The sequence below is a fragment of the Falco rusticolus genome, chromosome 4 (assembly GCF_015220075.1).
Source record: "Falco rusticolus isolate bFalRus1 chromosome 4, bFalRus1.pri, whole genome shotgun sequence".
Classification (NCBI taxonomy): Eukaryota; Metazoa; Chordata; class Aves; order Falconiformes; family Falconidae; genus Falco; species Falco rusticolus.
The window spans coordinates 34,120,187-34,132,274 of NC_051190.1; the positions used below are offsets into that span (position 1 = coordinate 34,120,187).

Genomic DNA, 12,088 nt, shown 5'->3' on the forward strand with positions numbered 1-12,088 from the left:
GTCCCCCGGGGCCAGCAGGGGTTTCCAGCCCTGAATTTCCGCGCCGGGCCCTCTGGAGGTCAGTGTTCGCCCGCGCTGCAACGGACCTGTTGCAGCCCCGCGGAGGCTCCGCGGGCAGGGCCGGCCAGGAGCGCCCGCCCGCCCGCAGCCTCCGCCAGCCCCGCGCTCGCTTTGCCGCCCCGGGGGGGGGGGGGGGAAGCGGCGGGGCTCCGCGGGGCCTGCGGGGCCGCTCCTCGCCCGCGGGGCGCTGCAGCCGCGCCCCCCGCCCGGCCCGGGGCGGTGCCGCACCGCGGGGCGTACTGCGGCGCGGCGGAGCGGCGCGGCGGGCGGCGCCCCGCGCAGGATGGCGTACATCCAGGTGGGTGCGGAGCGGCGGCGCTGCGGGTCCCCGGGGCGAGCCGCGTCCCTGGGCGGGGGGGCCGGGGCGTGTGTTCCCACGGGTACCGGTGCCGCGGCGGGGCCCCCCCGTGTTCCTTGCCCGGCGCGGGTGCGCAACTTCGGGGTAACTTCTGGGGAGGAGTTCCCGGGGCGGCCCCCGGCGAGGGGGGCAGAAGCGGGGCTCGCAGCCTGCTGTTCGCCGGGCGGCGGGGCCGGAGCGGGGCCCCGCGGGGGACGGGGAGGACCCCTGCGCCCCCTGTCCCCTCTGACGGGGGAAGCGGGGTACCCGGGCGCGTGCGAGCCCGGCCCGAGCCCGCACAGGGACTTCTGGCGGGAGGGGGGCGCTGGACCCCGCGGGCAGCCCGGGATGCGCCGGGGGGATGCCCGGCGGGGTGGGGGGCACGGGCGGTCCGGGCTGCGGCGAGCCCCAGTCTTCGGCGTGGTGAGTGGCCGGGCCCCCCAGCCCCCGGCGGTGTGAGGCCGAGTTAAACGTTGGGCCCGTTCGACCCCCGAGCTGTTCCCCCGGCGGCCCTGCAGCTCCCCGCTGCCCGCCCCTGGCTCCGCAGGCTGCCGCCGTGCCCCCCTCCGCCGTGCCCCCCCCCCCCCCCCCCGCCGTGCCCCCCAGCCCCCTTCCCCCCCCGCGGCAGCGCCGCTCTCGGGACCCCCCTGTGCGAGGCGGGGGAACCCGGGGGACACGAAGGTAGCACGCACACACACACACACCCACCCCCACCCGTTACCCCCACGCTGTGGTGATAATTGCGTTGGGGTGATGGGGGGCCATGCTGTCCCTGTGCTGTGGTGGGGCTCATGAGCCTTCCCTGGGGGGGCACAACACGGTCTGGCACCAGTGGGGACCCCACCCTGCTGCAGCATCCCTGGGGACACCGCCGTGGTGGGTGGTTGTGGCTGCACTGCTGACCCAGCTGTGCTCAGGGGCTGCGCTAACTTGTGGAGTGGGTGACCCCCCCCCCAGGCCCAGTCACACGTAGGGGACTGGCCCCCCAGCAAGGTGTGAAGGTGCAGCCCTGCCTCGCGCCCAGCCCCAGCGAAGGGGAATGCACCTGGGAGCACCGGGGTGGCCCTTCCTGAGGGCTCCCTGGGGGCTCCCAGCTGGGCTGCTTGGCCAGCTTGGGACACATGGCAGGGCACGATGCTGCCTGCCCGACCCTGGGGGCTGAGCCCCTCTCCTGGCGGTGCTGAGCCCCTCTCTTGGAGGTGCTGAACATGGCATGGCAGCTTTGCCCCCCGGGATCCCCCAGTCCCTGGGACATCCTTCTCTAAGCCTCTGCCTTTCCCAGCCCGGACCCTGCCCATGGACGCAGCTGGTCGTGTTTGCCTTCCCTTCACGGGCCCCTGCGTTTACATCCTATATGGTGCCGGTGACTTGTTTACCTCTTCTGTACTATAATATTTAGTTCTTATTTCTGCCCTCCCGTGTCCCGGCGTAGACTTGTGGGTGCCCACGGCCTCGGCTGGGGTGCCTGTTGGGAGCGCTGTGCGTCCTGGGGGGGTGGTGGCATACAGATGCAGTTTCAGGTGGCCCGTGGGGGCCATGAGGGCTGTTGGACACAAGCCTACGGCACGTGCTGCAGCGTTCCGTCGTGTGGCACGGGTCCAGCTGCTTTGTTTGTCACCTCAAACATTCTTGTGGCAGCTCTGCTGAACTGCTGTCGCTTTGGCTGCCGTGCTGCAGCTGCAACATTGCGTTTGTAAGGAACTGTAAAGCCCTTGAAACCATTCAGAGTTTTCTTGAATGGTCCATGGGTGTCAGGTCGTTGCTGTCTTGTCACATCATTTCCAGTCTCTTACTTTGTGCTTCTGACCAGTGGTGGCCTTGTCACCAGGCGCTGGTTTCTGAGAAGTTTCGAAGGGAGGTTAGTTCTGAAACATGGTCCATGGGAGAGTTCTTGGAACTGAAGGCAACCTCTGCATCCCAGCTTCTTTATGAAAAATGTCCATAAAGCATAGAGCTCCATTTCTACATGTGGAAGGGTAGAGAAGGCAGTGGTGGTGGGTGTTTGTGTGTTTTTCTTGTTTTGTGGGTTTGTATTGGTTTGGTTTTTTTAAGGGATTCCCCCTACAGAAAGCCAGGACAGTTGGGAAACTCTTAGATGTTATCAAGGGAAAGCGATAGGAAAGACGTTTCACCAGGCTTCTGGAATGCTGCTGAGTCTCCAGTTATAAATGAAATGGGTCAAGTATAATGTCCCAGGGGTGACTTTGTGAATAAAACACCAGCTTGCAGTGATTTCTTCCTTTGCTGTAGATTTTCTCTGTGACTTTGGAGAAGTGGCTGCAGCGCAGATTTTCGAGCTGGAGCTATGAGTGCTTAACTTACACTTTCTGTATGCTCCAAGTCACATCTGAGGATGAAGCTGAAGGTGCTCAGCTAGCTCAAGTGACGGGTACATGATGGAGGGTATTCTGTGTCTGTACCCCTCCCTAGAAATCTTGCCTTTAATGAGTTGGCATTGAAACTACGTTTATATGGGCTGGATCTGGAGGAAAGCCTTTTTTTTCCTACTCTGGCATCTAACTGGAAGATTTGGATACAGTTTGCTGTCAGCAGCAAGTAGTTGCTGCAGTTAGAGACAGGTTATCAAAGGCAAGGAAGTAAAGCGGTTGTGTGATACCCTGTGAGCAAGGGGCAGTGAGCAGGGTTTTTGTGCTCTGGGATGGGCTTGGGAGTTTTGATCCTGGGGAAGGAGGAGCAGAGGGAGCTTGGTGGGGAAGGACTAGAGACAGCAGAAGCTGATGCCCGGTCAGGAGACCTCTCCTTCCTCTAACATCTACAAGGTACTGTCTTGCCAGAAATTCAAGCTCATCCCAGGCCGGGGCATGTCCTGGCAGAAAATTTAAAGTTATTTGAGCATTGCTAACCTGTTTTTGTCTTTTTCATTTTGTTCCCCTTTGCTTCATGCTGGATGTCTAAAAGGACAGTTGGAACCAATAAATGAGGTGAGTTAATCTGATGATTCACTCTCCGCTCTGTCTCCTCTCTCCATCCTGAGGGGATTGTCTCGTATTTTCTCACTCTTTACTGATGTCCTAGATATAAGTAATGCACCCCATTTGGGGCTGATAATTTTTTTTGTGTGTGTGATGTTCGGATTTTGTTTATGGAAAAAATTCTTGTGTTTTACTGGAGCAAAAGAAATGTTCCTGTGGAATCTTCTCTGCAGATCTGCGTTCCTCCAAGGGAACCCCTTTGCGTGGTGTGACAGTGCCCTGGTATCTGCACACTCGTGAATACTGCAAATGTCTTGAGTATTTTGGGGGGATATCTATGGAGATGATCTCACATTCTTCATATCTTCAGCTTCTTAGGAACGTTTCAAGTTCACATATAATCGCAAAGCATTCGACCCTGGATGTGCCCATGCTGTGCTCTGACAGCTGGGGTCTCCCCCCCGTGACTCGGGGGTGATGCCCTTTGTTAGCGGTGCCCTTGTGCTGCTTGGCGAGCCACTTACGCACCGCAGAAGTTGGAGCTGGTGTGAGTGGGAAAGGGGCTAAGGTCTGGCTTTCTGCTCGCTCTTGAACTTGCTCGAAGCAAGCAGAGCTGTGAAGTGGAGGGAAGGCACTGGGGGTGGCAAAGGCGTGGGGCAGCAGCCTCCGTGGGGTGCTCACTCCCCGTGGCTGTAACAGCAGAGGAGCGCCGTTACAGGTGATGCTGCCACAGCCACCATGGAAACCTAAGAAATATTTTTCTGGGTCAAGTAACTTCTTAAAAAACAAAATAATTGAAGGTTCTTTGTTAAATTAATGATCACAGCAGAGAGGAGGCATGTGGATAGCGTGCTGTTGCTAATTCATTATAGTGGCAAGTTTGTTGGGCTGTAATCTCTGTGTGTATGGATCATACAAATATTACATACTGATACCTCTGCAGGGACAAAATGTGTTCATGTTGCTGTGTTAATTAAACAGACCCTTGCCGCATTAAACTGGAGCTTTCTTGCCTTCTGTTTTTAATTCCTTTTATTGTACATTTGCCCACCTATTAGTTTGTGGATGTACATGAAAGAGTAAGCAAGTTTCCACTCTAGCATATTGCTACACTGTAGTGTTTTGTAAATCACCCTCTTGCCAACCTACATAATAATACATCGCTACTAGGGGGGAAATACCTGCGGTGAATGCTTATTTTCCTGCCTTCTTATGGCATCAGTGAAGTTGGGCTGATAACTGCATAGCACTTGTCTGTTGATATAGATGGAATAAATATAGTTCTTAATGTTCTGTTGCAGAAACACAAACGTAAATACAGCTGAATGTTATTTCTCAATAGCTATTGATGGGTTGTAATCTTGTACTTTGGTTTCCAATGGCTTCAGGGTCTGCTCGCTAGGATCTCGGATCTCTTGCTGTGCCGGTGGACTTGTAGAAATTGTTGTCAGAAGTGTTTCGACTGTAGCTGTTGTCAAACAAATGAAGATGAAGTTGAAATCCTTGGACCTTTTCCTGCTCAAACTCCAGCCTGGCTGTAAGTTTAGATGCATAACTTTAACTAGCTTTAACTGAGGAGTAGGGCTGCTCAGCTGTAATGAGGGTATTGATACGAAATGGTAATAGGACATTCAGAGGATCTGGCTTGGAAAGGCGGAACCTCCTGCTGAGGGTGGGAACATAGGCTACTCAAAGGCAAGGTGAATAAGGGCAGCCCTGTTAGCTCAGATAGTAAGGTGAGTCTTTGTAAAATGTTTGTCTGATGGGTAAGAAGTTATTTTGTAAGATAGCATAGCAAGCTGGTAACTGGCTCAGCTGTGCACCCTTTTATGAAGATGCTTTTCATCTTCAGTCCTGTTTCCTCCTCAAATGGCCCAGCACTTTGGAGCACTTCAGCTTTGCTGAAATGCTGATGAGTTTGTTTTGAAATATTTTCTTATCCTGGTGTGAAGGTGGTTATCATATAGGCAGATGAAAGGTGTACCTCATATGTGCTCTAAAGGGGAAATTAATTTAAAGTTTCATTTAGAGGCACAAGAGATGCCTCTTTAGTGCATCATATGATGCTCAGAAGTTGGACCTAGGCACTGAGACACTTAATTTTAACTACTCCTGTGAGTACCTACTGTTGTTCTGTGTCAGGTCTGGAAGGTCCATGTCTTGGTTATCATATAGGCAGATGAGAGGCGGACCTCATATGTGCTTTAAAGGGGAAATTAATTTAAAGTTTCATTTAGCAAGACTTGATCTTCTGCCTCATCTTGGTACTCTTCAGGATTTCCTCTTGAATCATTAAAGAGCAACAGCACCAGGTTTTATCTGGAACTTTGATTAGTGTGTTTGCAGATCCGTTACAGAGCAAGTCAGTGAAGTCTTCCCTGTTTTATTCCCTCTCCTTTGGGAACCTGCAGCACAGGGGCGACCCCGTGGAGGCTTTAGTGAGACCGAGAAGGGAGCAGAGGTTTCCTGTCTTTTAGTGGCTGGTCTGGACTGTCTTCTATGAGAGCAGCTTGTTTGATCGACATGGCTTCAGAGTGTCCAGAAGCCCTGGCACAGGAGATGCCTCTTTAGTGCATCATACGATGCTCAGAAGTTGGTACCTAGACACTGAGACACTTAATTTTAACTACTCCTGTGAGTACCTACTGTTGTTCTGTGTCAAGTCTAGAAGGTCCATGTCTTGGTGCAGCATTAAATAAATTGCCTCATGTTTAAATCAGTCTCGTTTATATACTCACTGGAACCCAGGTAGAATAGGATGGTAATTAATACTGAAGTAATAAAACCAAAGATGTTCAAGATGTGTTAGAGTGGTTTTTAAATCTGGAGCAGCATATTTAAGAGTCTGATGTATGTCCAGAAATGGATTCACCTGCAACTAATGGGAAATGGAAACAAAATCAATGCTAAATAGGAAAGCATTGTGCACAGGAGAACACCATGATGAGGCTGCAGTATTGGATGTGGAAAGATTGCTGCAGGAGCAAGCGCATGCTTGGGAACAAGTTGCTAGGCTGGCTGTGAGGGGATGCTTCAGAGCTTCTCTGGTGCTCTGAGGAGCGGAAGGGACATGGTATGTGTTAGGGCTGGGGTGACTGTCCCATGGCGTAGTCTTTGACTGCTGGATCCCTCTGTCTGGCTAAAGGGTCGTTGTAAGCTTTGAAGCTCCGTTCATCTTTCGATCTCAAAACTTGGGTGTATGGTGACTTTGCGGATGAGGTGGACTTTGCCATAGGCAGAGAACATGGAGACCTTTGGACTCATAAAATGCTTTCTCCAGCCTGTATTGTCTTCCCCCAGTGCTGCTCCATCTGAAAGCCTTTACAATTAACTTGTTACAATGGCCATCAGCAGAAGACAGTTTGCTCTGAAAATATAAAAGCCCAGTTCCTCAACAACGTTGCACTTTATGCTGCACCTACTCATGCTAGCAGCCCTGGGTAGGGTCCTCGAGACCCTGGCCTAGGTCATGTATCCATCTTCCCTTCCAGGCTCAGGCAGTTTGATGCAGTTAGGGTCTCCCTGTTCTGCCCTAGTGCTGAGAGAAGGTGAGATCCCAGGGGTAGTGCCTGAGAGGGGCAGCAGGAACCAAAGAAGAGGACACACGAGAGAAGTGGCTTTGCTTTGCAAGGAGGTGTGGATGCTGCCATGCCTTAGGGTCACTGATGTCACCATCTCCTCTGGCAATGTTGCAAATCCTGTGGTCTCTGAGGATGCCTGTTAACACATGTTGATGTGGAAGCTGGAGATCAGGCTTTGCTTGCTTGAAAAGGCTGTGGGCTCCTCTGCTTGAGCTGAGGTGGACCCAGGGTGGTGCCAGGGAAGATGGTGATGCTTTAAGCTTCCAGGGTGACTTTGCTGGAAAGTGGTGAGGGAATCCAGGCACAAGTCAAGTGGGGAGGGCAAAGAGAGCAGAGGAGACCGAGAGAGGGCAGGGGGCTGAGGGGATGTGATTGAGAGGAGAGGGAGAGAGAATGAGCCTGTAGAGGAGCAAGAGTCTGGAAGACAAAGAGGGAAGGAGAGCAAAAGGCAGCAGACAGAAACAGTGCATGTTGTTTGCTGATCAATGGGAGGGCCAAACTCTTCCTGCGGGTAGGTTTAGGGTGGAAACAATCCCATTCAGACCCTGCTGGCTCAGAATTCAGAAGCCATAGATTTCTGTTTTCACTGTTGATCCGATACTCTTAAATCTCTGTGTGTGTTTTTGGAGGTAGGAAATGATGTCTGCGGTTAGATGTGTGAGGAGCTTAAGAGTCTGGAATTGGTCTCAGAATAAGGTGTTTAATGGGAATGTTTTTAAGTGCTCAGAGATCAGTGTATGCCAATTGACCCCTCATCCTTGGTTTTTTTTTCTTTTATTTGTGAAAAGGGGGCTTTTGGATTCAGTGGAAACCCCTAAAATGGAAGATGGATACGATGCCACCATATTCTGCGTTTAGATGCATGTATTGAATTTAGAAACAAATCAATTTATTGTATTCCCTGCTCGCAGCCTAGAAGTGTTTTAAAAATAGGTCTAGGTTTTCAGCTGAGATCTTTCCACCTTGACACTTCTGCGTGGGCCCAGAACACTGGTGTAATCCAGAATGCTGTTTGCTCATTCCTTACCTTGCTGCCCAGTCCCCAGGGGAAAACTGCTTTGTGGTCATCCTGAGCCTGCTAGCAAACATCTGAATGCCCGTGCTTAATAATCCTCCTATTATTTTTTGCCCATAGTTTTTCCCTTTGGAAAAACTCATTTTCCTGGAAATTCAGGAGGGGATGTTAAAGCTGCAAGTTTAAACCCTTCCTCTCGGGAGACGTGATTTTTCTCACTTTCTGAATGTTTTACAGTGGCAACTTAGGAAAAAAGAATTCTTGTTGGACTGAGTCTAATTGTATTGACCTGAATGCATGATACTTGTTATTTCACGAAGAGCATTTGCATCCTGGTCTTTGCCGAAATGGGCTGGGAATGAGAGTCTGTGTTGGAGCTGCCTGTTATGGAATATTCTGCACAAACCACAAAGACAAATGGTGCACGGTCCGTGAGACTGAATTGAAATCAGGACACGACTTCTCTTCCCAGAGGTTCAGATTAAACAGAAACAGAGCTGCTTTAACCAGAGCCAAAGTTTATTTGAGGAAAAATTATTGTGGCTCAGTAGCAATTTCCTTACTAAAGGTCATCTGTATGTTATTAACTCACTATTACATTTACCCTTTGTAGAACATCCTTAATGCCTCTCTTCCTGATTCCCTTTTCACCCTGCCTTCTCCTTGTGCTGTGCATTTGCTTCTCCAACACGAGTACATCCAAACGCTACCTATGGTTGTACAGACCCACGTTTAGCCATGAAAAAGCTGTTTGTGTTCCACGTACTGATTAATTGTCAAACTGCATGACTTGGACTACCTTTAATGGGCTGCAGAGTTGTGCAAATACTGTGTGCCCCTTTTAGCATAGGGTTTGGTTTTGATTATTAATAGGCTTTTTTTTTTTTTTTAATGTGGATGAGTTGTGTTCCTCTGAATTGGTGAGATTTGCACGGATCCTGCTGTGCGCTTTGTGGGTTTGGATAAGAATTTCCAGTGTAAATCTGTTTTGTATCTGGGGGGCCTTTTCTGTGAGTTTACTGCTTTTTGCAGATGTATTTATTGCTCTCCTCCAGTCATTGGTTACTAAAGCAAAATGATTCAACATAATTTTGTTTATACCCAGCCGAGCCATGCACACAGAAAGGGTGAATCAGGAGCAAAACTCACACAGTTTCCCCCTTTGCCTTGCTCATTTCACACTGATGCTTTCCAGAGTACTCTGTCTCATGGATTACCCAAAAGGCTTATTTTGCATGATCACACGTCAGACACCGTTGTGTGATTTCACTCCCATCGGCAGCCGCTCCCCTCTGCACACGCAATCGGAGACTTCCCCTCCCGGGGTTGTTGCTGCCTGCTCTCGCTCTTCGTTCAGGCGAGGCTGGGAGGTCCTGGCTGCTTCTGTGAGCTGCTGAGGTGCTTAACCAGAGCATTGTTTTATATGAAAAGAACATAGATACATATATACACACACACACAAACTGAAATGGGAATTACACGTGGACTTCTTCATGATGCGGGTCTTCTGTTGAGTTTTCTCAGAGGTGCTGCAGCTCTCACTGAAACTTGCCTTGTTGCTTAGATCCTGCCAATTTTCCTGCTCCCGCCGAGCCCCCTGGGCAGGAAAATTGCTGTCTGGTGAGAATCATCTCTGTTTTATAGAAGCAGATAAAAAGCAGCCAGTTATTCCAAAAAGCATGTCAATAAATAGCCCGTAGTGTACTGTATATAGAAGATCAAGTTTTGTAACCTTAGAGGTGTCCCTGCCAAGCAGTATTTTACTGAAGGAGGTGTGTGACAGGTTTGAGATGTCTGAGCACACTGGTTTCCCATGCTGGTTAATTCCCAGAAAAGTCTGTGCTTCCAAAGGGTGAACTTGCAGCAATAAGTTCCTGTTTGGGTTTTGTGGTTTGTGGGGTTTTGTTTTTTTTCTTTCTTTTTTTCTTAAAGACAAATACAATACTTCTGTTTAAGATCTGAGTCACATGTGCCTGTGTGGCCTGTGTCGTGCTCTAATACTGATATAACTGTTTGAAAGACAGGCAGAAAGATAAAGAATCTGGTTTTCACACAGGTCTGAAGTCAGCTGCTCAGCCTTTTGCTTGCCAGATAGATCAGGAGATACCCTGCAGCATCCAGGGATGTGCACCCAGGATTAGACCCAGAATACCAGAATGCGTTTCTGTTCTGTGTATGCTCCTTTTCCCGGGTTGAATCACCCAAAGGTCTCTCGTTATAACAGGATAAGCAGCCAAAATGAGGACAAAGATGGAGACTCTGATAATACAATCAGTGAGCTGCCTCCCACTCTTCAGGATGTTTCCCCTGACAGAAGGCGGTCATCTTCGGATGCATCACGGTCCACTTACAGCCTCACGAGGCGGATTTCAAGTAAGGTCATCCTTCCACCATTAATGGAATTCTTGTGGGGAAGAAAATCAAACCGTAGTTCTTGCTCTTTCATCTTTTAGACAGGGAATCAAGTCAAGTCGAAGGTACATTGATTAAAATCTCACCCTGTTCTGCAGGAGCGTGGTGGAGGGGGCCAGCCCTTTTTTTCTTGCTGAAGCATGTGTGTGGTGGTTGCACATGAAAACAGCCGGGGATGGGAGGGGGGGAAGCATAGCCGAGCTTGCACTTCAGCAGGACTGGCGGTGCTGTTAATTGTTGGCGATGTAATGGTGAGAAGTCCCACGGGGGAGCCTGCGGGGCTGAGCATCGCACAGGCACAGAGTGGCTGCACCCAAAGAAGCGCGAGTTGGCTTGAGCCTGGAGTGGCTTCCCTTGGGTTTCTAACCATCATATTTGTGTGTTTCTCTCGTTTAGGTTTAGAGTCGAGGAGGCCAAGTTCTCCATTAATTGACATTAAACCTATAGAGTTTGGAATAATAGGAGCTAAGAAAGAAATAGTTCAGCCAACTATCCTGCGGAAAACCTATACCCCTGATGACTATTTTAGAAAATTTGAACCAAGACTGTACTCTCTTGACTCCAATAGTGATGATATGGACTCCTTGACCGATGAGGAGATCTTATCAAAGTATCAGCTGGGCATGCTGCATTTTAGCACACAGTATGATCTGCTGCATAATTATCTAATAGTACGAGTCATCGAGGCTAAAGATCTGCCTCCTCCAATTTCTTACGACGGTTCGAGGCAAGATATGGCTCACTCCAACCCCTACGTGAAGATCTGCCTTCTTCCTGACCAGAAGAACTCCAAGCAGACCGGAGTGAAACGCAAAACGCAGAACCCGGTGTTTGAAGAGAGGTACACATTTGAAATCCCCTTTTTAGAAGCCCAGAGAAGAACTCTGCTTTTAACCGTAGTGGATTTTGACAAATTCTCACGCCATTGTGTTATTGGCAAAGTGTCAATGCCCTTGAGCGATGTAGACCTTGTGAAAGGCGGACACTGGTGGAAAGCCCTTGTGCCTAGTTCTCAGGTAACAGAATTTATCAGATTATTGCCAGAATGTTTCTCGTTGGTGTTTTTGTGTGGTTCCTTTGCTTGTTGGCAAGTCAAGCAGTTTCTAATTAGTTGCTGTCGTCGTGTTTGTACAGCATCTGCTGAGTTGAAATAATGCGAGCCTATAACTGGTCTTGTAACTAACGCCGTGAGGTAGAGGAGCTGTGGTTCGTGTTCAAAGGAGGTGGCATGGCAAAAGATGCTCTGTCACCTTAATGAAAACAACTAAGGGATGCTGGGAAGCCTGCACCTTTTGGAAGATCTTTCTTGACACTGCAGTGACACCATCTCATCTGGGTCACCCCTGTGGCTGTTAACGTCGCAGGGCTTTGAGAACATGAGGGGAACCACAGGCGCCAGTTCAGTAATGTTTTGATTCAGTAAAGCACGTAGAAGGCAAAATTTGCACAGACTTGTGAGCAAAAGAATTGCGAGGTCGTGGTAAATTTTATTTTCATCATGAACCTGAAGGAAATAAACTTGCCATAGGTTTTGTCTGATGTAGGTGGCACGCTGCATGCAGGCAAGTTGGAGCATGCCTTTTGGGCTGGGTTTGGCCATCTGATGGGATGGGCAGAGAAGATGCAGAGGGTCTGTGTACTTCCACCTCTGTTCTCAGGAAAGAGCCCTGGTCAGCGCCACCTCTTTGCTAGCCAGGAAAAGAGCTGTTCAGTGGAAAGGTCTGAGTTTTGCAACCAGGAACCGTGGTTA

General features: G+C 50.1%; 1 protein-coding gene across 1 annotated transcript in view; it reads left to right on the forward strand.

The window, feature by feature from the left end:
* Positions 1 to 243: 243 nt before the first annotated feature.
* Positions 244 to 12,088, forward strand: part of SYT17 (synaptotagmin 17) — a 39,042-nt gene continuing 27,197 nt past the window's right edge. The window contains exons 1-5 of the mRNA XM_037387244.1: positions 244 to 358; positions 3,322 to 3,339; positions 4,719 to 4,867; positions 10,151 to 10,299; positions 10,735 to 11,354. Of these exons, the coding sequence (XP_037243141.1) occupies positions 344 to 358; positions 3,322 to 3,339; positions 4,719 to 4,867; positions 10,151 to 10,299; positions 10,735 to 11,354 (951 nt within the window). The 5' untranslated portion in view covers positions 244 to 343. The remainder of the gene's footprint in view (positions 359 to 3,321; positions 3,340 to 4,718; positions 4,868 to 10,150; positions 10,300 to 10,734; positions 11,355 to 12,088) is intronic.